General features: G+C 37.0%; 4 protein-coding genes, 2 long non-coding RNA genes and 1 pseudogene across 6 annotated transcripts in view; 4 read left to right on the top strand and 3 right to left on the bottom strand.

Annotated features, from left to right (window-relative positions):
• The window catches only part of LOC130494557 (RNA polymerase II C-terminal domain phosphatase-like 1), a 22,282-nt gene extending 12,577 nt beyond the window's left edge, over positions 1-9,705 (bottom strand). The window contains exon 1 of the mRNA XM_057009045.1: positions 9,572-9,705. The gene's annotated coding sequence lies outside the window, so the exon portion shown is untranslated. The remainder of the gene's footprint in view (positions 1-9,571) is intronic.
• On the top strand, positions 2,140-4,523 carry LOC108852950 (protein NRT1/ PTR FAMILY 7.2). The gene is made up of 4 exons (XM_057009046.1): positions 2,140-2,457; positions 2,538-2,755; positions 2,847-3,400; positions 3,488-4,523. The coding sequence occupies exons 1-4, from the start codon at positions 2,340-2,342 to the stop codon at positions 4,347-4,349; spliced, it is 1,752 nt and encodes a 583-aa protein (XP_056865026.1). The 5' UTR covers positions 2,140-2,339; the 3' UTR covers positions 4,350-4,523.
• Positions 4,580-9,712, bottom strand: LOC108852958 (RNA polymerase II C-terminal domain phosphatase-like 1). The gene is made up of 18 exons (XM_057009044.1): positions 9,572-9,712; positions 9,152-9,487; positions 8,531-9,007; positions 8,243-8,453; positions 8,007-8,164; positions 7,811-7,878; positions 7,590-7,695; positions 7,399-7,482; positions 6,731-7,306; positions 6,595-6,658; positions 6,389-6,516; positions 6,248-6,301; positions 6,058-6,154; positions 5,688-5,905; positions 5,531-5,617; positions 5,344-5,409; positions 5,198-5,265; positions 4,580-5,114 (listed from the first exon to the last, which is right to left on the bottom strand). Exons 2-18 carry the CDS (start codon positions 9,473-9,475, stop codon positions 5,039-5,041), a joined length of 2,862 nt encoding a protein of 953 aa, XP_056865024.1. The 5' UTR covers positions 9,476-9,487; positions 9,572-9,712; the 3' UTR covers positions 4,580-5,038.
• Positions 9,713-10,528: 816 nt separating this feature from the next.
• On the top strand, positions 10,529-12,132 carry LOC130511676 (uncharacterized). The gene is made up of 4 exons (XR_008945159.1): positions 10,529-10,626; positions 10,894-11,000; positions 11,102-11,208; positions 11,568-12,132. It is a non-coding gene; the product is annotated as an uncharacterized LOC130511676 (long non-coding RNA).
• A 1,962-nt stretch (positions 12,133-14,094) lies between these two features.
• LOC108852948 (subtilisin-like protease SBT3.13) lies at positions 14,095-17,738 on the top strand (annotated as a pseudogene).
• Positions 17,739-19,362: 1,624 nt separating this feature from the next.
• LOC108852949 (subtilisin-like protease SBT3.13) lies at positions 19,363-22,809 on the top strand. The gene is made up of 9 exons (XM_018626418.2): positions 19,363-19,511; positions 19,611-19,702; positions 19,936-20,033; positions 20,122-20,604; positions 20,796-21,172; positions 21,259-21,515; positions 21,624-21,738; positions 21,826-22,018; positions 22,093-22,809. The coding sequence occupies exons 1-9, from the start codon at positions 19,389-19,391 to the stop codon at positions 22,656-22,658; spliced, it is 2,304 nt and encodes a 767-aa protein (XP_018481920.2). The 5' UTR covers positions 19,363-19,388; the 3' UTR covers positions 22,659-22,809.
• Positions 22,810-23,241: 432 nt separating this feature from the next.
• Positions 23,242-24,363, bottom strand: LOC108852959 (uncharacterized). Its single transcript, XR_001949634.2, has 2 exons — positions 24,168-24,363; positions 23,242-24,081 (listed from the first exon to the last, which is right to left on the bottom strand). It is a non-coding gene; the product is annotated as an uncharacterized LOC108852959 (long non-coding RNA).
• Positions 24,364-25,712: the final 1,349 nt, after the last annotated feature.

Here is a 25,712-nt window from a genome sequence, read left to right on the forward strand (position 1 = left end):
ATTTAGAAGTGATTTGTACACGTGTCATTACTACAATTGCTTTCAACAAAAAATAATGACATGGCTTAAAATAAATATGACATGACATCGATTTAATTGTGACATGTAAAATTTTCTATATTAAGATTTATGTTTTCGGTAAAATTTCTTAAATATGGTAATAATTATTTTCTATATACATATTTATATTTTGGCTAAATTTTGTAATATAGTAATAACTAATAAATTTTACCTCAAAAAAAATATTTTTCTATAAGTATCCATTTTGGTAAGATTTAAGAAATATGGTAATACTAATAACTTTTCTATAACTATTAAAAATAATATAATTATATATATAAATAATAATTACGAATTTAATTTTTCATCAATTTATGAATCATATTTTTATTATCAAAATAAGTGTACTTATAATTTTATATTTATCAAATTATATATGTTATTTATATTAATTTATATATTTATTAGAACTAATTTAAAATAAAATTTAACAGAATAAAATATAATATGAATAAAATACTCTATAAATTTTTAATTATTATTATTACAATTTAAATAAAATAAAATTAAAAGTTAAAGTAAATTTTTGAATAAATTAAAGTAGAAAAATTACATTACGGTTTTACTTTTTAAATAATATACTGAAAATTGAAAATTTGTTTATATAAAAGTATTTTTTAAATTTTTATATCTGCGCATGGCGTAGAAAAACTCATAGTTCTAGCGAGAAAAGAAGTTCAACCAGACTACATAAGCTGGCATCTGAAAAAACAAAATAAGCAAATTAAATAAAATTGTCAATTAAACAGACAAAAAGAGGAAAACTCCAAATACTTATGGGAATTAGGAATTTATAGTAACTCTTACTGAGTCCCCTATCAAACGAAGGTATTGAATATTGCAACGCATATATATAAAAAAAAACTTTCTTATTAATCGTTTAGTAAATTTGTAGGAGAAAGTAGTTTTCAAACAACGAATATCAACACTTCAACAACTGATCCTTAAAACCCTAAATTCAAGGTACAGTATGTTCCTAACAAAGATGTGTGATTGCCTCTTTTCAGTAACTCATTTAGTAAGACGTATGGTTACGCTGGTTAAGAGCAAAATTTGGGACATTAGTAGAATATAGTTTTCTTCTTCCTACGGGTATAATTCATACGATGTAAAACTGAAAATCGCAGCATCCGTGAATCTAGAAATTCGAATAAGATTTTCGATTTATTTCATATCTTTATATATTAAATATCAACAATCACTTAATTTGTACCAAAGTTTTGATTATCAATACCAAACATGTTGGTATTTATCTATCTAAATAAGAAATAAGATATCATCACATGTTTGGAAGTTAGACAGACAAAAAGATCTAACACAACAAGAAGAAAGTACCAAAATGTCTCAAAGATTGGACTTAAATTAGGGATTTAAGTTGATGAAAAAAAATTTAGAGATTTAAATGACCAATTAAGAAGAGGATTTAAATATGTTTAGGAGTGAGGAAAGTCGCATCAAAGACAGCTACGCACGAGCGTTGCGTGCTTGAAAGAGACACCTTGCCCTGTTTTAATGGGGAACACACTTACTTTCACTTGTTGCCCACTTGTTTTTCAATTTTCTAAAACCCACAAAATTTTAGTTATTGTTTAGTTTTTCATACTTATTTTGCTGCTCACGTTTTTAGTTTTTTTTCTCTCTTCAGTCTCTTCCAGCAGCCCACCAGGTGTAACTGGGCACACTGCCACACATTAAGCTTGGCTTACCTTTAACCAGGTGTTTTTCTTTCTTTCTTTTTATATATTTATTTTGTATTTTAGTTAAAAGTAAATAAAATAAGTATCAAGGAAAATAAAATTAGATTAACATATATTATATAAATATTTTGTTTACATGCATTGTCATTAGGATTGCTCTTTTATCAACAATTAACTAGCTCAAAAAATTAATCAATCTAATATAAGATTACTATAACAGATTTAAAATTCTGTTGAGAAAATCCACCGAACATATATATTTAGCAGCCTATTTAAATATTTTAAAAGAATTATTAAATTAAAAACCAAAGAAAGAAAGAGCCGTCAAAGAATGGATCTCTTCTCACTCGAACTGCATATGCTCTATAAATAATATCATTCTTCTGCACACTTTAATCGCAACTCAAATCTCAACAAACAAAGTCCTATCTTTTTCACTTCCTTTTCTCCTTCTTCACTTTCCTTGATTCTTTGTATCTCCTTACTTTTCGTCTCTTCTTTGATTCAAAGGTTGCTTCTCTTCCTCTATCTCTCTGCAAATCAAATATTTAGGATCAAGATAAGGAATCTTTTTGAACATAGATGGATCAGAAAGTAAGACAGCTTGAGGTTTGCACTCAAGATGGAAGCGTTGATCGTCATGGAAATCCAGCAGTCCGAGCTAAAACCGGCAAATGGCTCACTGCTATTCTCATTCTTGGTAAGTCTTTTATATAAGCTTGTTCTTGTTGTTAAAAGTGTTTTAGGTTATAATGAGATACGTATTCTTAATCAATACAGTGAACCAAGGGCTAGCGACGCTCGCCTTCTTCGGTGTAGGAGTGAACTTGGTCCTGTTTCTGACTAGAGTGATGGGACAAGACAATGCAGAAGCTGCAAATAATGTCAGTAAATGGACAGGAACTGTTTATATCTTCTCTTTGCTTGGTGCTTTCCTCAGTGACTCTTATTGGGGACGTTACAAGACTTGTGCGATCTTTCAAGCAAGTTTCGTCGTTGTAAGTCTTTTTTCTCAACACTACTCTGTTTTATTTTTAGGGTTCGTTTCTTGCGCAACACGCTAACGTTGTTTTGTGTGGTTTTTTATAGGGATTGGTGATGTTATCTTTATCTACCGGTGCGTTACTGCTCGAACCAAGTGGTTGTGGTATTGAAGAGTCTCCCTGTAAGCCACACTCGCCGGTCAAGACGGTTATTTTCTATCTATCGGTGTATCTGATAGCGTTAGGGTATGGTGGTTATCAGCCCAATATAGCTACCTTTGGATCTGATCAGTTCGATGCAGACGACACTGTCGAAGGACACTCGAAAATCGCATTCTTCAGTTACTTCTACTTAGCTCTGAACCTCGGATCGCTCTTTTCGAACACGGTCTTGGGTTACTTTGAGGATCAAGGGGCGTGGCCGCTAGGGTTTTGGGCGTCTGCAGCCTCTGCTTTTGCTGGTTTAGTACTTTTCTTGGCAGGCACGCCAAAGTACCGTCATTTCAAACCTAGAGAAAGCCCTTGGTCTAGGTTCTGCCAAGTCTTGGTTGCTTCAACAAGAAAAGCCAAGATTGATGTGAACTATGAGGACATGAATCTTTATGATTCCGAGACTCAACGAACCGGAGACAAGAAGATTCTTCACACCAAAGGCTTCAGGTATATAGATGATTGCTTTTATATTAGTCTTATGAAAACTATCTTCATGATCAGCTCTTTGACTGTTAAGTTCTTTGTCTAATGCAGATTCTTGGATAGAGCTGCAATCGTTACACCTGATGACGAGGCTGAGAAGGTGGAGAGCGGGTCTACTTACGATCCGTGGAGGCTCTGCTCGGTGACTCAAGTTGAAGAAGTGAAGTGTGTGTTAAGACTCTTACCAATCTGGCTCTGCACCATTCTCTACTCGGTGGTTTTCACCCAAATGGCTTCACTGTTTGTTGTGCAAGGCGCAGCGATGAAGACAAACATCAAAGACTTCAAGATTCCAGCTTCAAGCATGTCTAGTTTCGACATCCTCAGCGTCGCCTTCTTCATCTTCGCTTACAGGAGGTTTCTCGACCCTCTCTTCGCAAGACTCAACAAAAGAGAGCCCAACAAAGGTCTCACTGAACTTCAGAGGATGGGAATAGGTCTCGTGATCTCGATAATGGCGATGGTAGCAGCAGGAATCGTGGAGATATACAGACTGAAACACAAGGAGTCGGTATCAAACTCGAGCTCACTGAGCATATTCTGGCAAGTGCCTCAGTACATGATGATAGGTGCATCGGAAGTGTTCATGTACGTTGGCCAGCTTGAGTTCTTCAACAGCCAAGCTCCAACGGGGCTGAAGAGCTTCGCAAGCGCGCTATGCATGGCTTCGATATCGCTAGGGAACTATGTGAGCAGTCTTCTAGTTTCCATCGTCATGACGGTCTCTACAAAAGATGACTTGCCTGGTTGGATCCCTGGGAACCTCAACGAAGGACACTTGGACAGATTCTACTTCCTTCTAGCTGCTCTAACCGCAGCTGATTTATTGGTTTACCTTGTTTGTGCCAAGTGGTATAAGTATATAAAGTCTGAAGCAAGTTTCTGTGAGTCCATGTCTGAAGAGGAAGTCTGAGTTAAGAGCCAAAAAAGTTTTGGGGTTTAACGCTGTGAAGCTCTGGACAGTAAATGTCCAAAGCTGAGCTTGTTCTGTCTTATAAACTGGTCTTGTGGTTTCCTTTTGGGATTAACCCTTGTGCAAAGTTTTGTTAATGTTTCTAAATAAAGACAGTTTGATGATTCCACTCAACAGTTATTGTAACTTTTCCCTCTCATATAATATCATAAATAATGTTTGCAATCCAGTTAACAGCACAGTAAAAAATAACATTATAACATCAACAAATTAATGTTTTGAACAAAAAAAAAGGAAAAATAAAACATCAACAACTTAGTGTCTGAGTGAGAACAGGGAGTGTTGTAGAACAGCAGAAACAACAAACTAACTTTACTGGTTTTTTTTCTATCATGTAACTTACAGTCTGAGAAGAAGCCAAAAGTGCATGCTTACGTCTTGTCTGCATTAGTACTCGGTGTCTCCAACATGTTGCTTCGACTCAGAGTTTCTGATGGATTATACAAAAAAAATCTTGATTTGCCATACATGTTACAACAAGAGAGACGTAGAGCAGAATCTCTCTCTCACTCTTCATGTCTGGTTCATCGTTTACTTGTCAAAGAATCTGTCGTGGTATAGCTGGTAGTTGCTTTTCGCAAGAGACAATGGAAACTAGTGCCGAATGCGCTTTGTAACTTGATCTTCGTTTAAGAATATCTTCCTGAAGATGGCATCCGTTGAAAGTTTGGCTTTAGACGCTTGTTTGACATCCCACCGAACGATCTAAAACATCAACACAAAACCGATTGATATATATATAAATATGCAAAAACAATTATTAACAATTAAAGATAGAAACAACAAACCGTGGAGATCCTTGTCGTCTATGCAAAGGAGGCATTGATCTCATACTATACAGTGCTCTCTCAGCAGCCTAAAGGTACTAAAGAACATCAGACAAACGGAGAACAAGATCAGAATAAACCCTAGGCGTGGTTTTAGTTGGGCTTACCTGCATTCTAGCTTCGTCCCATGTAGATCCAACTCCTTCCCCTAACACACGCCCATCTATTTCAACCTGAAAACACATTACAAATTGAGAATCAAGAGTTGTCTGAACTTCAGATACCGTAAACCAACTGGAATAGACTGATGGCCGTGAAGAAACATGTCATAATCTTCATATGGGTTGTGCGAACCTGAGCATGCAACTCATCTCTGTGGACCATGTCAGATTGAAGTGGACGCTGAGATTGAAAAGACATCTCCCAACCCTCAGATGCACACTGAAATATTATGTTACAAAGATAAGACAATTGAGCACGCAACAGTATCAAGATTAAAGGAGATAAGTACCAGTTCCCTGAGCGCAGTAATGGAGCCAGTGGGCCTCATGGAGCCTTCTAGTCTTGGATCTGTAGGTCTAGAAGGAACCGGCATCGCTGTTTCATCTCTTGAAAATGGCTGTTTTTCTAGCGCGTTTGCATTTCCCATTATCATATTGCCATTAGCGAAAGGGCTAACGTCCCTGTGGCTTGAACCTGGGTCCCCATTTGCACGAGACACATATATATCTGCAAGAAAGTCCCACCCTTATGAGCCGAAGAGACCCGCAGCTTTGTAACACATTTAAGTTCTTACACCATCTGTTGATGTGATATCATAAAGTACCAGCTAAATGTGAAGGTTTAAGTAAAAGACCAAATCATGAGTCAGAACGTCTTACCAGCTAAGTTCTGGATAGAAACTTCAGAAGCCTTGCGCAGGGCTTCTCGTCTCGATTTTCCAATCCCTTCTCCAATTTTTTCACCAGAAAACCAAGCCTTCAAAGAAAAAATGTAGATTAGCATATGATAGTAGCATAGGTTCCCACCAATATTACTACGAACATATAGAAGTTTAAGAGGTAAAAGTACCTCAACAGAGAACCTTAAATCTGTACTAGCAACCAAACCCGGTTTGTAGTCCACCTACAATGTCATGGAAGATTATATAAATCAAACTCGCGCATGGAATTAATGGTAATGAGCTAATCATGATGATGATGATCAACACACCTTAGATCCACATTTAATAGCAATCTGATGTAGAACTTCAGCTGGGTTCTCTGTTGCTGAGACACTTCGTCCAGGAACGAAGTCTAGATCACTGTTTCTTGAAGATTGATTCCAAGATGACTCTTCCCCTAGAGAGTCCATCCCAAGTCAGTAACTTATCTTCAGAACCAGTTGATACAAGAAGAAAAAAAACACTGATGCCTTACCATAGAAAGGATGAGAGCCTGGTTGGTTGTTGTTCGACCGTAACTGTTCATCTCTCCTAAGCGGCTGCAAAATATATGACAGTGAGCACTGGACAGCATAAACCAACAAAAAGTGACGATTACAACTCATTGGTACCTCCTTTGGTAGCCTGCGATTCTCATGAGGCATCCTATCAGATTGAGTAGAATTCTCAATCTTAGGAAAAAAGGATTGATGGCGTGGCCTGTTCAAGCTTTCAGAATCCAACGGATATTCTTTGGAGACTGTTCGACGAAGTGGAGCTGGGTCCATCTCCTCCTCAACAGGAAACCAACCATTTCTCGGCTGCACATGTGGAGGTGGAGCTTGAACCGGAGGTCTCGGAGGAAACGGAGGTTCACTCGGAGCAGCGTCTCTAGTATCTTGTCCATGTTGCAGTATGAGGAGCCTCCTCCTAGTATCTGGATCTAACTCTGATTCAGGCACCTCACCTTCCTCTCTAGCAGGAGAACTCTGCAAGCTTGGTTCTGAAGGAACCAACTGTTTAGCTATTGATGTTGTTGGTTGTTGAAACTGAATACTTGGAAAAGCCACAGGTGATGGCTGTGGTATTGGTACTGAAACTGGCGCGGAAACAGAAGAAGCAGAAGCCATGGGGTACTGAACGGGAGCAGCTATCCTTGGATCTATATTTGCCGCTGGAAGGACAGCTGAAGATCCAGAGATTGCCTCCTGCATGAAACGGAAAAAAAATGTATTTAAAACTCTCATAATTGAACAGAAAAGATTAAACCGGAAGAACTGAGCCTAGAAATGTAACCAACCTTCATTCTTCTCTCTACTTCAGCATCAGCCATCCCGTCAAAAGCAAGTGGATCTTTGTTCCCATTTAGACCAGAGGAATCGTCCTATATTGAAAATAGAATAAGCTACTGGCAAGCAGTTTGGAGTGTAAGTAAGATAAAAAAACTTATCTGCTTGCAAGTTGCAATCATTATCACGGATCACCACTAACCTCTGACACCAAGTAGTGGCTGACATCAGGCGGAGAAGGAATATCCTCAACATCATTCTCATAAGATATTTGAGCAATCCTTTGTAGAAGACTATCATCAAAATCCCTGTTACCAAGTTCATATATCATTTCACCGTCAGAATGTACTTAAGGAAGCACACCTTGATTTAGTAGAGATGTCAAGGAAACAAACGTCTATTATCAAAAAAATTACATCTTACCTGAAAAATCCACCTCTGACACCGCAAGCAACGTTTCTGGTAACACACAGTATCGGTGTTGCAGCTGACTACAGATACAGAAAAGGAAATGAGATAAATGTAACACCATTCATTTAAAAGATTCAAAGACTATGGCTTCTGACGAATTTTGCAATTTTCATATCCAAAATGAACCAAAGTAAAAGATTATACTTACTTCGGATTGAGGAGAATAGTAGGGAGCAAAAGCAGGGACCACATACACTCTCGGCTGATCCTTCTCATCCCAAACTTTCAGTCGATCATCAATTACCAAAGCCATCTTCGGATGACAGGTGGCATCGAGAAACACATTGAACAATGATTTTTTAAAACCTGCGGTGGTTAATTACAAAGTTGTAAGAAACGATACCATGATAGAAAATAAACAGGTAAAGTTAAAAAACAACGTACCAGCTTTCACACAAACAATGCGAGAGAGCAAGTCATTTGCGTTAATCAAATTCCCTTCTGGATCAAGAAGCCTCCACATCTCTAAAGCGTAATCTCTCTCAGCCATTGTGCAAACATAAACCTCAAAACGCTTGCGCCCTTTTGCTGTCAAATAGCTACGAAGTTCCTCCCATGAAGGCCTCATCCTCACAAGAACACTTGTATCACGCACCTGTGTGTAAAACAATAGAAGTTAAGAGTCTCAGCCACAAAAGAGTTTGAGAGAGCCAATCTAGACTTTGCACATACCATGGGATTAATGCGAGTCAGGATGATATTTTTCTCTGGGAGCCTTATCAGGGGACGAACAAGAGGCTGATGATTATCAGACAAGGCGGGAACAATCTCAGACTGCACCTTAATCACCTCCCCGTTATCAACAACCTGGTCACTCTCAACATACTGCTTCAACAGAACTTTGTCGTCTTGATAACGCTTCATCTCAGCCACCATAACCGCAATACGCTGCGGGTCCATCTCGTTGCTTATCCTCCTCTGCAACGCCTCGATCTTATCGTCGAAAGTCCGCGTAGTGTTCGCCACAACAAGGGTCTCATCAAGATCAAAGACAATACCCAGACATCTAAGATTCAGCATGACAAGACAGGAGTCATAAATCCCAGAGGCAACCGTAAACGCCCAGAAACAAGGCCGGTCATTGTTGATGTTCTCAGAGTACATGGCAACCAAATGAAGCTCTTCATCACCCAGTGACATAACTGCTGTCTACAAGAACCAAAAAAAAACCCATTATGTCTTCATATTCTAGTGAACATATATAGACACTAAACAACACAAGGAAGCTAAATGAAGACCCAAAGTCCCAATCTTTTAACTTAAGTAAGGGCTTATAAAGGTAATAGTTACTACCTTGTTGTGAGTGAGACAGGAGGAGTAGAGGAGAGTGAGAGGCTCCTGAGGAGGAGAAGAAGCTGGAGCTTCCAACTTGAAACAAAGACCACAAGAGGAAACGGTAGTGAGCACTGCAAGAGGAGCACATCTCTCGCTAGGTGGAGAGAAACGGCTAATTCTGATTCCAGTCTTGACTTGCTCCATTAAACTCCTCTGTTTCTTCTTATTCCTCTGTACATCGTCTGATGATGGTTCCCTTGGAGGAGGGTACAACATCATCTCCATTTCCCCAACTCTCCCCCCATCTTCATTGTACACTTGTACTCTGTTACTATTATACATAACTTCCCTTTTCTGAATCAGAAAAATTTAAACAGATCAATAGGGATGATGCTAATATTGTGCTCAAAAACTCAAATTCATTGTCAAAATCTTTACTTTTTGGTGGTTGGTCCCTTGGCTTGATTGATTGATTGATTGACGAACAAGTCCACACTAATTTCAATTGGATCTGACTTTGTTCTTTAGCAAGAGAAAGGAAACGAATTTGATTGATGATGGGTTAAGAGAAACAAAAAAAAAGGATGGAACTTTAGTGTTTGTTTTTTCGTTTTTAATCTTTTGTCCCTTAGATCTGTAAGTACGGATGATGGGAAAAAGAAACCCTAATTCTTCTTCGTCTTCTCCAATGATGAATCTGATGTTGTTGATTGGGTGAAATTAGGTATTTTTGCGGCTTTTTTTTTCTTTCAAAGTTCTAATTGCGAGAGGTGGTAGAAACCCTAGATCCAGAGATTGTGTTGAGAATACAACCATTGGGCCTTTCGTCACTCGAGTTTTTAAAGGGAAAACACGAAGGTCCTCCCCTTCATTTTTCTCCAACCATTTATTTTTAATTTATTACTATTTTTATAAATTAATAAATCGCCTTAAATAGTTTTCGTGTCAAACTCGAAATCCTGGTTTCTTTGCTCATACCAGAAATAACCGTAACGAACTGTACCAAACCGATCCGTAAATATTGAATACCGTTTGATTGAGAAAGTTTTATCAATTCTTGAATCTTAACTAAACCGTGTTTGCTTGATTAGGAAGAAGATAAAGGCCACATGAGCTCAAACATACTAGCTGATAGAGAAGGTTCGACATCAGCTGATAGACAGAACAAAAGCCCATTTCTTGAAGCCCACACGCAAGTTATCTCAAGGCCCGTTCAACACTCGACTTCAACCTTCTCCATCAGCTAGTATGTTTGAGCTCATGTGGCCTTTACACGTACCCCACTTGGAGTTAGCTTTGGTTTTCATGCTGGTGACTGGGGGAAACCTCCAGTTGATGAGGTATAAGTTTGTTTATACCGTCCTTTTAATTGTTTTTCCATGCCATTCAGTAACACTTTTTTTTGTTGCTTCTATTTGTGTGTTATGTAGTTTGGGCGTCCATTGTATGGAGATGTCTTTGGCGTGCAGTAGCAAGATCAGACTAACTATGAGGTAGTGTTTTCACCTCCATTTACTCTGTTTTAAAATTCTGTATTCTACGTGGAAGGAACCCAACATAAAGGGCAGTTTGTGCGGTGTAAAACAAGTGTATAGAAACTAGAACGTAATTGCTTCCTGCTGAATTATTTCGACATTATCATAATTTGTGATACAAAATGTGATGGGAACTAGAACATATAAGCTCTCTGCTGAATTATTTTGACATTGTCATAATTTGTGATACAAATGTGATGGGTTGTTATTTTATCATGATCTTAGGATGAGCCTATTGATAAGAGCAAGCACTAAATGTTGAGGCACCGGATGCAATTGAACTTCGTAAGTAGCAGAGAAGAGAAAGGAACCAGATATGCCTCTATATCAAGGTAGGAAACCTAATTTTTGATTGATGTCAAGCGATATTTCACTGTTAGCTCCTATCGGTTGGTTTTCAATGCTGTTCCTTTTTAAAAAAAAAAATCTGAAGGTAATTGAAGAAAAGAGAGAGAGTGTTGCTACTGGAACAATGTTGGGAACCACACACACGCATGCGTTACTAAAACTGGTACTCAAGACAAGCCGGGAGGGAAAAGGGTGAGCAATCTATGTTTAACTTACTAAAGATTTGTTTACTAAAGGAATTGGTAGACACTTTAAGTATGTCGTTGTCAAATTAATACTTAATTGATATTTCATGGTTGGTTGGAAATGAGGTTAGAAATTAAGAAGTAATTTGATCTTTTGAGGTTGTTTGGTCAAATTGTCGTGTTAGTTTTGTATTGTCCAAGTCTTGTGTGTGTTTTGAGAATCACCGGTATTTGGTATAGACATTCAGTTATGGTATTTTCTTAATTCTGACGCTTGGTATATTATGCGTTTATTACATCCTCGATTTTTCTGTTTCATTTGACGACAAGCGGCTAGTTTATTCAATTGTGTGTAAATGTTACCAGGTTGATTTGCTTAGAGGGCAAAAGACAGATCGTGTGGATATCAGTTTACAGCCAGAAGAGCTGGACGCCATGGAGAATATTTTACCTGCCGAGTAAGTAGTAAGAACCACTACAACATGTGAATTAAAAGCCATTGAAAAACTAACTTTAACTTTATACCTACATTTTGATTTTTGGACGGTATGAGGAGGCAAGAGAAGAGGAGAAACTACGCAATAAGACAAAGGAGTTCAGTGACATGGTCGCCATGGTAACTAATGATTGTATTTGGGACCCTTTTTATCTTTACTTGGTGGAATGGTTACAGAACTCGGAGAAAAGGAAGCGTGATAAGGAAAGGAAGAAAAAGAAGGATTTCAAATTTTGAGGAAAGCTTCTTCTTGTTTATCTGTGAATTCTAGATTCTGGAATCTGGACATGTCCTGAGGATGTGTTTTGCTTTACTTAACACTTAACACTGAGAGAGAGGGAGACTGAGGTAGAAAATCTTTTGAGATTAGAAAACCTAAATACTATGGATTCTAGATATTCTTGTGTTACCTCAAGTCATCACATTCAAAGTCAAAGCCTGAAAAGAACTCAAATAACAAGCCTTTGAATAAGCAAACATCGTTGCTGTTGTTATCGTCCATAAATCTTCTTGCCATACTTTGTTCGATGAGGCTCTTAAGTTCCATTGGCATAAAATAGAGAATATTACAGCCAGAGGTCATTTTTATTGCTAACGAAATTTACATATATTCTTTTTTCACTGTTACCGTACAATTATTTGAAGAAATGAAACGGCGAAACATGAAAGAATATGACATCCCATTAACAGTACATATTTGCCCTACCACTGACCACCGTGCATGGGCATCATCATGACTTCACCCTTTCTTTTAAGTTTTAACATTTCTCTTTCTCTTCTTCTCATTCATAAATCCTCTTTTTTTTGTTAACTCAGATAAGGGCAAGTAATTTCACCAACTTAAGATTTTTTAAAATAAAAATTCAACATATATTGTTGACACTAAGCTAGACGATTGATTTTATTTTGTTAATGACATAATCCTCAGTTAACAAAATCGTTTCTTAGACTCGTTAAATTAAAACGAGACGTTTTATATAATCACAATAACGACATAAAATGCTTACAATGAACACATATATTAATAATTTGAATTCTGAAGTATTTTTAAATAAGATGGAAAACTCCTGACTAAAATTTTATATTTTTAAACCCCCAACTATTAAATATTTAATGGCTTTGACCCTCTATAAATAAAGTTTTCTTTTCTGAACAGTGATCCATTAAATAAAATGCAGTGTTTCATTTAATCACAAAAAACGATACAAAATGCTTAAAATTTCTTTTATCACATGGACAATCACGATTCATCCCCAAATAAAAAAATAAACCATCAAAGATGAGATAAATCAAAAAGCTTTGTTGTTTCTAACTCTATTTTTTCATGTTCATTTATTTATCAAAAATGTGAATTTTGGAATGTTAAGTAACATATGTTATTCATCTCTTCACACTCGAAATATTACCTAAAATTTATCAAAAAGGTAAATTTTAGATAAAATTTTGAGTGTTAAGAAATGGATAACCTAAGTTAATTAAAAATCTAAAATTAACTTTTTGATAAATAAATGATCATGAAATAAAGAACTAGGATTATAGATAACTGAGTTTTTTAAATTTATTTCACTTTTGATGGTTTTTGAAAATGAAGAAAAAACCTTATTTTTTATTTGGGATGAATTGTGACTGTCCATCTCATTGATAAAAGGAGTTTTAAGCATCTCGTGTCATTTTCTATGATTAAATGAAATATTATGTTTCACGGATTACTATTAAAAAAGATTTTGTTTACGAAGGGTAAAAGCCATTAAAAATTAATTGTTGAAATCTTAAAAACATAAAGTTTTAATTAAAGATTTTCTATCTGATTTAAAAATAGTCGGGTATTTAAATCATTAAAATATAAGTTGATTGTAAGTATTTATGTCGTTTATGTGATTATGTGAAACGTCGTGATTCAATTTAACAGATCTCCGTTAAAATGACGATTTTGTAACAGAGGGTTAACGGTGTTAGTGGTTAATAGTTGAAAATTTAAAAACATAAAAATTTAGTTGGAAATTTTCTATTCGATCTTAAAGTAGTTGAATGTTTAAATCACTAAAATTCCTAAAACGACTAAATTTTTACAGGTAAAAATTCAAAGTTATGATGGGACAGATTTCGGTGTTATAATAATGAATGTTTGTTCTTTTCCAACAATGTAATATTATGGTGAGTGAAGTTCTAAAACCAAACATAAGCCAAGACAAAAATCGTATCAAAGTGACTTTGTTTTGAATTAGACATCCATCTCAAACCGAACCAAATCGATTTTGTATCTCAAACCAAAACTCCACCACCAACAATGTGCTTGGGTGTGGTGGTGGGGTCATGAACCGTGAGTTGAAACACGAGTGAGATATTATTCTATATATATAATAACCTCAGAGGTTTCTGTCACATACAACACACTTCTCACTTAAGAAAATGGATAAGAACACTTTACACACTTACAAACTTGTGCTTCTGGTCGCATGTTCTTTGGTTCTATTTCTTAACACGGAGCTGAGTTTTCTTGCATCTGCAAAAACCCTAGACAATGATAGCAAGGCATGTAACGCAAACTGACCTTTCCCTATTTTCTAACACCTCTTAAATACTATCACTGTTTCTTAAAATTTTAATAATGTTAAATTTAAAATTCAGGTTTATATAGTTTACCTTGGCGAAAGAGAACACGATGATCCCGAACTCGTTACGGCTTCTCATCATGAAATGCTTGAATCACTTCTTGAGAGGTACTTACTAATACTGATATATATTACCGAACTTGTTTATCCTCTATGTACAGTAGTACTAGTAGTACAGTGACTGCATACTTTTTTTTTGTCTTTCGTCATTCTCTGTGTCTTCACATTACTTAGGTCCTCCTCTCGTCTTTTATTTTGTCTATCATGAGTTCTTCTCTCACTTATATCTCTCATGTTATATATAGCAAAGAAGGCGCACATAACTCAATGATCTACAGCTATCGATATGGATTCTCCGGTTTTGCAGCACTTCTTACATCTACACAAGCAAAGAAAATCTCAGGTACTCATCAGAACTCAAACTAGATACTTCATATCAGTGAGAATGAAAGATCTTTGTGTTTTTTTTAACTGTAATCTTGCACAGACCATCCAGAAGTATTCCATGTTATACCAAACCGGATTCTGAAACTGCAAACCACAAGAACTTGGGATCACCTTGGCCTCTCTCAAATTTCAACTCCTTTTTCTTCCTCTTCATCTGTAAAAGGTCTTCTTCATGATACCAACATGGGCAGTGAAGCTATCATAGGAGTCATAGATACTGGTCTCTCTCTCTCTCTCTATCTCTATCTCTCTCTATATATATACGTATAGATATCCTTGTCTCACATCATGTATGTATATGTAACTAAAGGAATATGGCCAGAGTCAAAGGTATTCAACGATCAAGGCCTTGGACCAATACCTAAGCGTTGGAGAGGAAAATGTAAATCAGGAGAAAAGTTTAACGCCATGATTCATTGCAACAAAAAGCTAATAGGAGCTAAGTACTACGTAAGTGGCCTACTAGCCGAGATGGGAGGAAAATTCAACCGAACCATAATCCAAGATTTCAAATCCAACAGGGATGCAGTCGGTCACGGCACACATACAGCCACGATAGCCGGAGGCTCATTCGTCTCCAATGCAAGCTACTATGGTCTAGCCCGAGGTACTGATAAGTAGCAGTTAAGTTAAGACCAAACCAAGCCAACAAAAAAACTTTTAAAAGTTAAATGGACTTCCAACATAAAACCAATGGAATATAATAAGTGGAGGTAAGGGTTTAATAAGACATTACCTTGTTCCCTTGTCAGGTACGGTCCGAGGTGGTGCTCCTAAGGCCCGGATAGCCTCATACAAGGTGTGTTGGAACGAAGTAGTAATTGGTGGAGGGTGCACAAGCGCTGATATGTGGAAGGCTTTTGATGATGCTATACATGATGGTGTTGATGTTTTGTCTGTTTCTATTGGCGTGAGTATTCCAGAGGATTCAGAGGTTGATAGGCTCGAGTATATAGCGGCTTTTCACGCGGTGAAAAAAGGGATTCCGGTTGTTGCTTCGGCAGGTAACGCTGGGCCTGGTGCTCAGACTGTTGTCAATGTTGCTCCTTGGTTTTTGACCGTTGCTGCTACTACTCTTGACCGGTCTTTTCCTACCAAGATCACTCTTGGGAATAATCAAACCTTCTTTGTAAGTTTTATTACCAAAACCTAAGACCAACCGCATTGAAGTTTTGTAAGACAAACTCTCACACATCCCAACAAACAAATATATCATCTTCTTTCGTGGGCTCCATGCAAAGTGTTGGTCCACGATTGATCTGATTATTATTATTATTATTTCTTTTTAAATAAATCAAATAGAAAATAATAAATAAAAAAAATATTTTGTGAACCCCTCTTATTTTGTGAACCAGAGGGTTCACTAGTGCAGAAGCCCTAATAGCAAATAGTTTGAAGTTTGGAGCTATTTTAACTTGTTGTTTTTTGTTGGTGTCTAACTAGGCTGAATCTCTGTACACTGGACCGGAGATTTCGACCGGTTTAGCCTTCCTGGACTTGAACAGTGATGATGATGTTGATGTGTAGGGTAAAACAGTTCTTGTTTTCGATAATACCACTCTGTCTCCAATTGCAGGGAAAGGTGTAGCAGGAGTCATCTTAGCCATAAAGCCTATAGATCTTCTTGGACGATGCCATGCTTTTCCTTGCATTTTTGCAGATTACGAGCTTGGAACCGACATTTTACAATACATATGTACCACCAGGTCCTCTATCTCAAAAACACATAAACTGTTTATGAAGTGTTATCTCTTTTTCTACGAACATCATCATTGATCCCCACGTCTAACCTCAGATCGCCCACGGTGAGAATCAGCCCGGCTACGACATTAACTGGTCCACCTGCAACTACAAAGGTTGCTGCATTCTCATCTAGAGGGCCTAACTCGGTTTCACCAGCCATTCTCAAGGTTACAAATAAAAGACATTGCGTCTCTAGTCTCTATGTTTTACTTCATGAGTTGAAACCTTACTGATCACATTTTACTCTCTACTAGCCTGATATAGCAGCTCCTGGTGTGACCATACTTGCGGCAGTGAGTCCGCTTGATCCTGACGAACACGACGGATTTGGACTCTATTCAGGGACATCTATGTCGACTCCTGTTGTTTCAGGAATCATAGCGCTCCTCAAGTCTCTCCACCCAAACTGGTCTCCTGCTGCAGCTAGATCAGCTTTGGTCACAACAGGTTCTTGCTTAATTAGTTCTTTACTTATGTATTACTGTTTTACAATAAACAGATCGACTAAACTATATATTTTGGAAGCCTGGAGGACAACTCCATCTGGAGAACCTATTTTTGCTCAAGGATCAAACAAGATGCTTGCAGATCCATTCGACTATATATGGAGGCGGACTTGTAAACCCTCAAAGAGCTGCAAAACCAGGACTTGTCTACGATATGGGGATTCAAGATTACATCGACTATATGTGTTCTGCTGGTTATAACGATTCCTCAATTTCTGGAATGGTCGGTAAAAAGAGTACTAAATGTCCAACTCCTAAGCCGTCAATCCTTGATATCAACTTGCCTTCAATCACAATCCCAAACCTTGAGAAAGAAGTCACACTCACAAGAACCGTGACCAATGTTGGACCCATCAAGTCAGTCTACAAAGCTGTGATTGACTCTCCACTCGGCATAACTCTCACGGTCCACCCGAACATACTCGTGTTTAGCTCTGCAGCTAAGAGAGTGTTCACTTTCACGGTGAAGGCTAAAACGAGCCATAAAGTCAACACTGGTTACTTCTTTGGAAGCTTGACATGGACTGATGGTGTTCATGATGTTAAGATCCCTGTCTCTGTTCAGACAAAGATCAAGATCAAGGCTTAGCAAAAGAAACTCAAAACTAGCTATCTGAATAATAAGCGATTTCGATCTATCCAATGTATTAAATAAGAGCCGTATGATGCTCATCGTCTTTGTTTTTATGAAGTTTCTTGCAAATTTCAATTTAAAGTGTCTCGAATCACTATCTTTATCAACTGAAAAGATGAAATCGTCAAAAAAAAATTTAGAATCTCTTATACAACAAACTCGCATATAGAGAAAACCGTGAAGTTCCTAATTTATTCCTTTCAACCATATGTTAACAATATCATTAGTTTGTGTTAGAAAAAAACTATAGCATTAGTGTTGTGACTTGTTAATATGTTTTAAGTTTGACCTGAGTACTTCAAGTTCATTTCCTGCATAAGTAGCATATATATTAAATATTTTCGTGTATTTCTGATGGAAAAAATTAAAAATTAACATGTATTTTTTTCTTTTCCTAATTACCCTCTAGTAAAAAGAGATAATTAGAAGGTTATACTTTACGGCCAACTAATGGGACTAAAAAAAAAAAAAAACTAAAAAAACTAATGGGACTCACTGTCCTACCAGGCTACCACCATGCATGCATGAGCAGTTTGTCTTCCCCTTTTTCAGCTGCTTTCAATTTTCTATTCTCACTGATATATAATTTATAAAATGTATATATGTTTATATATGTATATATATTTATGTTAAAAATTGTAATGAATATTTTTGGTTGGAATTTTTTATACAATAAATTATGATATTGTTAGTGAATATAAATTAAAATACAAACTTATTTATAAATTTTTATTTATAATATTTCAATTATAAAAATGAAATGTAAAATTTTAAAAGAATTTTAGAAAATATTTTTACATTTATTTATCCACCCAAAAATGTTAGCGAAATTAATTTTTGATTGTAAGAGATTTGGAAGGGTTTAAATCGATTTATAATATTGTTGTAAAATACGTATTTGCGGATGGTAGAGGAGAATCCGCTAATGATCCATCAAGCGGGAATTTCACGTATGACCTCGAGTTTAGTGGCATACCGGGAGGTCAAAGGATTTTAATAGTGATTCTTGATTTTGTCTTAGAATTTTTTGGGAATTTGATTCTCGATTAATAGTGTCCGTTACCGGAGATGGTTGAATCGACTGCGAGTACCACGAGGCCTCCGTTTCATTCGGAAGAATTCTACCAACGTCATGATTAGCTATCTCTACAATGTTCTAAAACTTTAAAAAATTAAGAATATATGTCTATTCAAACATGATGAAAGAAACGTGTATCATATTTCCACATCTTTTGAGAATCCAATTATTAAAAGATATTCAACTAATTGTGGTCACCATTTTATCTACGAAAATCCGAAAACACATTCAAGATGTATATAGTTTTAGGTACACCAAATGACCAAAACGAGGCAAGCAACACGTTTTGGTGGTATACATAAGAGACAAAACCGGTCTGACTTGACATAACCCGGCCCTATACCAGGTTTAATCGATTTTTTCGTCCTCAAACAGACCCAGAAATTAATACAATTAAGGCATTAATGATAAATCGTGAAACCAGACATATATAAGCCAGCACAAAGATCATATCAAAGTGACTTTGTTTTGAATTAGACATCCATCTCAAACCGAACCAAATCGATTTTGAATCTTGAACCAAAACTCCACCACACCAATAATGTGCTTGGGGTGTGCTGGTAGGGTCATGAACCGTGAGTTGAAACATGAGTGAAATATTATTCTATATATATCATAACCACGTAGAGAGGTTTCTGTGGCACACACACAAACACATCTCACTTAAGAAAATGGAGAAGAACACTTTACACACTTACAAACTTGTGCTTCTATTCGCATGTTCTTTGGTTCTATTTCATAACACGGAGCTGAGTTTTCTTGCATCTGCAAAAACCCTAGACAATCAGAGCAAGGCATGTAACGCAAACTGACCTTTCCCTATCTGCGAACACCTCTTAAAATATACTATCACTGTTTTTTAAAATATTTATAATGTTAAATTTAAAATTCAGGTTTACATAGTTTACCTTGGCGAAAGAGAACACGATGATCCCGAACTCGTTACGGCTTCTCATCATGAAATGCTTGAATCACTTCTTGAGAGGTACTTACTAATACAGATAATACTGAACTTGTTTATACTGTCTGTACAGTAGTACAGTGAATGCATATTTTAACACAGTGACTGCTATTTTTTTTTGTTTCTTCTTGCCACCCAAGAAACCTGTTTCGTCACTCATGCTATATATGTCTTCACTTAACTTAGGGCCTCCTGTCGTCTTTTCTTTTGTCTATCATGAGTTCTTCTCTCACTTATATCTCTCATGTTATATATAGCAAAGAAGACGCACATAACTCAATGATCTACAGCTATCGACATGGATTCTCCGGTTTTGCAGCACTTCTTACTTCTTCCCAAGCAAAGAAAATATCAGGTACTCATCAGAACTCAAACTAAAGATACTTTCATATCAGTGAGCATGGAAGATCTTTGTGTTTTCTTTTAACTGGAATCTTGCACAGAGCATCCAGAAGTAATCCATGTTATACCAAACCGGATTCTGAAACTGCAAACTACAAGAACTTGGGATCTCCTTGGCCTCTCTCCAACTCCAACTTCTTTTTCTTCCTTTTCATCAACATCTGTAGAAGGTCTTCTTCGTGACACCAACATGGGCAGTGAAGCTATCATCGGCGTCATAGATAGTGGAATATGGCCAGAGTCAAAGGTATTCAACGATCAAGGCCTTGGACCTATACCTAAGCGTTGGAGAGGAAAATGTGAATCAGGAGAAAAGTTTAACGCCACAACTCATTGCAACAAAAAGCTAATAGGAGCTAAGTACTACGTAAGCGGCCTACTAGCCGAGATGGGAGGAAAATTCAACCGAACCATAATCCAAGATTTCATATCAAGCAGAGATATAAACGGTCACGGTACACATACAGCCACAATAGCAGCTGGCTCGTTTGTTCCCAACGTGAGCTTCTATGGTCTAGCCCAAGGTACTGATAAGTAGAAGTTGAAACCAAACCAAGCCAACAGAAACTTCTGATAGTATTTACTACATAAAATTTAAAAAGTTAAATTGACTTCCAACATAAAACTCATTGATAATAAGCCGTCCATGATATAAGTTAGTTTAAGAGTCAAGGTATAGGTTTAATAAGACATAACCTTGTTCCCTTGTTGTCAGGCACGGTCCGGGGTGGTGCTCCAAAGGCCCGGATAGCCTCATACAAGGCGTGTTGGAAAGGAGTAAGACCTGCTGGAGGGTGTACAAGTGCTGATATGTGGAAGGCTTTTGATGATGCTATACACGATGGGGTTGATGTTTTGTCTGTTTCTATTGGCGGGGGTATTCCAGAGGACTCAGAGGTTGATAAGCTCGACTACATCGCAGCTTTTCACGCGGTGACAAAAGGGATTCCGGTTGTTGCTTCGGCAGGTAACGCAGGCCCTGCTGCTCAGACTGTTGTCAATGTTGCTCCATGGCTTTTGACCGTTGCTGCTACTACTCTTGACCGGTCTTTTCCTACCAAGATCACTCTTGGGAATAATCAAACCTTCTTGGTACGTTTTAATACCAAAACCTAACAGCAAATAGTTTGAAGTTTGGATCTATTTTAACTTGTTGTTCTTTGTTGGTGTCTAACTAGGCCGAATCTCTGTACACTGGACCGGAGATTTCAACCGGTTTAGCCTTCCTAGACCCAGACAGTGATGATAATGTTGATGTGAAGGGGAAAACAGTTCTTGTTTTCGATAGTCTCATTCCAATTATAGGGAAAGGTGTAGCAGGAGTCATCTTAGCCCAAAAGCCTGACGATCTTCTTCAACGGTGCAATTCTTTTGCATGCATTTTTGCAGATTACGAGCTTGGAACCGACATATTGCAATACATACGTACCAACAGGTCCTCTATCTTGAAGCAAATAAACTCTGTTTATAATGTCACATCTCTCTTTTTTTTTCTTTTTTTTTTCTAATCTACAAATATCATTGATCCAAAGTCTAACAACAGATCTCCCACGGTGAGAATAAACTCGGCTACGACATTAACAGGTCTGCCTGCAACTACAAAGGTTGCTGCATTCTCATGCAGAGGGCCTAACTCTGTTTCACCAGCCATTCTCAAGGTTATAAATAAAGACATTGTGTCACACTAGTCTATGTTTTACTTCAAAAGTTGAAACTAGATTATTTATCATGTTTTTACTCTGTAGCCTGATATAGCAGCTCCGGGTGTGAACATACTCGCCGCATTGAGTCCGTTTGATTCAAAAGAACATGATGGATTTGGACTCGACTCAGGAACATCGATGGCGACTCCTGTTGTTTCAGGAATCATAGCTCTTCTCAAGTCTCTACATCCTAACTGGTCTCCTGCTGCAGTTAGATCAGCTTTGGTCACAACAGGTTCTTGCCTCTTCACCTATGTATTCTTCTTTAGTTACACAAACAAAACTGACAAACCGGTCTCTTTTTGGAAGCTTGGAGGACAAGTCCATCTGGAGAGCCCATTTTTGCTGAAGGATCAAACAAGAAGCTTGCAGATCCATTTGACTATGGAGGAGGTCTTGTAAACCCTGAAAGAGCTTCAAAACCAGGACTTGTCTACGATATGGGGATTCAAGATTACATCGACTATATGTGTTCTGCTGGTTATAATGATTCCTCAATTTCTGGAATGGTCGGTAAAAAAAGTACTAAATGTCCAACTCCTAAGCCATCAATTCTTGATATCAACTTACCTTCAATCACAATCCCAAACCTTGAGAAAGAAGTCATACTCACAAGAACTGTGACCAATGTTGGACCCATCAAGTCAGTCTACAAAGCTGTAATAGAGTCTCCTTTCGGTATATCTCTCACCGTCAACCCGACCACACTCGTGTTTAGCTCTGAAGATAAGAAGGTTCTCTCTTTCACGGTGAAGGCTAAAACGAGTCATAAAGTCAACACTGGTTACTTATTTGGAAGCTTGACATGGACTGATGGTGTTCATGATGTTAAGATCCCTGTTTCTGTTCAGACAAAGATCAAGATCAAGGCTTAGCTAAGAAACTCAAAACTAGCTATCTGAATAATAAGCGATTTCGATCTATCCAATGTATTAAATAAGAGCCGTATGATGCTCATCGTCTTTGTTTTTATGAAGTTTCTTGCAAATTTCAATTTAAAGTGTCTCGAATCACTATCTTTATCAATTGAAAATATAAAATCATCTCTTCCCTAAGAAGAAGAACAGGAAGCAAGTTTGAGAAGACAATGGAGACCTGGTTTGCTTTAAGCCAATAGGAGTTTGGAAGAGTGGTGTTTGCAGTGTGTTTTGGAAGCTTTTTCTTGGAGTAGTCATGGAAGTTTTGTCCTCTAGCTATGTGATTTTTACTTTTTTTTCCTCTTTAGAGTTTTGTTCTATTTGGGTTTTCTCTATTGAAGGTTTTAATGAGGAGAGTCACATAGCATTTCCAGTTTTACTTGTATCTCATGGTTAAGTTTGAAGGGGATTGGGGAGTTGTAATTTTTTTTTATTAAGGTTTTGCTTTCTTTAGTTGATTTGTATTGGTTTTCATTGCTTGGTGCCCAAGTAATCAGTAAGTTTAGTTTTTTTTTTTTCCCAAATTATATTAAAACAACAAGGTAGAATATAAGGTTTAATACATAAACTGAAAGGATGCTATCCTCGACAACTAATCCCATAAGAAGGGAAGCTAAAACCCATAAAAAGGAAAACTATAGCTCATCCACAGAGCACATAAGCAACAGAACCAAGTTGACTTCAAAACTTAAATTCCCAAGAGGCTGAAAGTTCAAGAGAAAGGAAAGAGAAGACAGTAACCATGAAACTTAAACCGCCGGAAGCTTACACGGAGACAGCCAGACGAAACGAGGATGGGCCTCCAATGAGGATAGACCCCGACACTTGAAATGCTTGGCAACCAATCCAAAAAACAGAAACAAGCCCAACCGCCAGAACACACAGCAGAACGAGGACTTACACACCTCAAATTAGACCTTTTCACCGGAGAGAAACCAATAACAAACCAAAGATCCTCGGGACGCTTCACCGTTGCAGAAAAAACCCACAGAGACATACAACTCCACACCAAACCAGAACCAATTAGGAAAAGCCACAAACTTGAATGCACCAACTGAAGAACCAACACTGGAGAAATGGATCCAATCTCTGGACATACGCACCTGAAGGCGCACACAGAAACACTCAGTCGACAAAACGACTCACCGAGAAATAAACTCCCTGCAGAAACGATGAGCAGCAGAGGAACAAGAGTTGAAGAAAGCCCAAAAACAACGTCAGCGAAAGCACCTGCACTGCTCCCAGCAGCTACACCGCACCGTCAACAGGTCCTCGACCTGACATATGGCGCCAGACTCGTCAATGAACCCAACTTTCCGAACCAAAACTCCACCTGAATCAAGCAAAGAGACAGAACCACACTCCAAGCGCAGAACACAGTCTAGAAGAGACACAAAGGGGAGCAACAACAATTAGAACTATTAAGAACCAGCTACCATCACAGAAGACTCCTCTTCAACAACTCACCCAATCGTCAACTATTCAGGGGATATAAGCACAGAATCAACCCAAAAGACTTCACAACCCTACAAACTTATCAACACAAGATCCAAACTCCAAGGATTCTAAGAAACTCCAAACGAAACGAAAACATATAAAACCCAGCTTAAACTAAAGAGGACGAGGAGATCCTCCCTCACGTAGCGGCGGTGACGAGCACGGCCCACAAGTTTAGTTTGTAAAAGGTTTTTTTTTATGAATATATATAAAATCATCAAAAAGTTTAGAATCTCTTATACAATAACAAACACACATATAGAGAAAACCGTGAAATTTCCTAATTTATTCGTCACAACCATATGTTAACTATAGCATTACTGTTGTGACTTGTTAATATGTCTTCAAAGGCATTTCCAACCCATAACACTATTTTAGTGTTAAGATCACACTATTTTAATGTAGTTTTAGCACTAAAAATAAATTATTCTCCAATCACAACACCAAACTTAACACTAAAAGTTATTTTATAATATTAAATGTATTTATCTTTTTTTATCATTTATTTAATTGTATGTTTTATTAATAAAATAAGTGAATAGTATTTTAGTGGAGTGAATAGTGTTTTAGTGTGATGAATAGTATCACACCAAATTTGGTGTAAAATTATAGTGGTATACTAAAATAGTGTGATTTTTGGTGTTGGGTTGGAGATGATTTTGGTGTAAAAACTACACTAAAATGGTGTTTTACAGTTCTATTGGAGATGACCTAAGTTTGACCTAAGAACTCCAAGTTCATTTCCTGCATATGTAGTATATATATATATTAAATATTTTCGTGTATTTTTGAGAAAAAAATTAAAAATTTACATCACTTTTTTTTTCTTTTTCTAATTACCCTCTACTCCTCTAGTAAAAAGAGATCAACAGTTTGACACACAAACTGACACACTCATTCCCCAGAGTAACCAAACGGTGACACATGGAAAGTTATACGTTACGGCCAACTAATGGGACTCACTGTCCTACCAGGCTACCACCATGCATGCATGAGCAGTTTGTCTTCCCCTTTTTCAGCCGCTTCAAAAAAGTTTTATTCTCACGGATATAGATAGAAAGTTAAACACACACACAAAAAGGTCGTTCACACATACTTGAACAAATGGATCTTTCTAACAAAAATAGAGTAATAATATAAAAATTAAAATAAGTAGGACTATGACACATAGAATATCCGAGGTATTTTAAGGTATCCAGATCTTTATCTTTATCTGACGGATCCATATTTTTATTATCGTTACCTGGATCCGGGTTTTCGAATATCCGGGTATCGGATATCTTTCTAAAAATTATAATATCCGGCGGATATCTGGATTTTGATCCTTAAAATAAATAAAAATAATATTAAAATATATAAAATATTAAAAATAAAAGTATATATAATATTTTTTAGTTATATCTATGTTTGCTATTACAAAATTTATATAAATTTATATATATATATATTAGTATATAAATAAAAATATAATAAATAAAATTAGTTTATATACTCCCTCTGTTTTTAAATAATACA

Source organism: Raphanus sativus, chromosome 4 (genome assembly GCF_000801105.2).
Source record: "Raphanus sativus cultivar WK10039 chromosome 4, ASM80110v3, whole genome shotgun sequence".
Classification (NCBI taxonomy): Eukaryota; Viridiplantae; Streptophyta; class Magnoliopsida; order Brassicales; family Brassicaceae; genus Raphanus; species Raphanus sativus.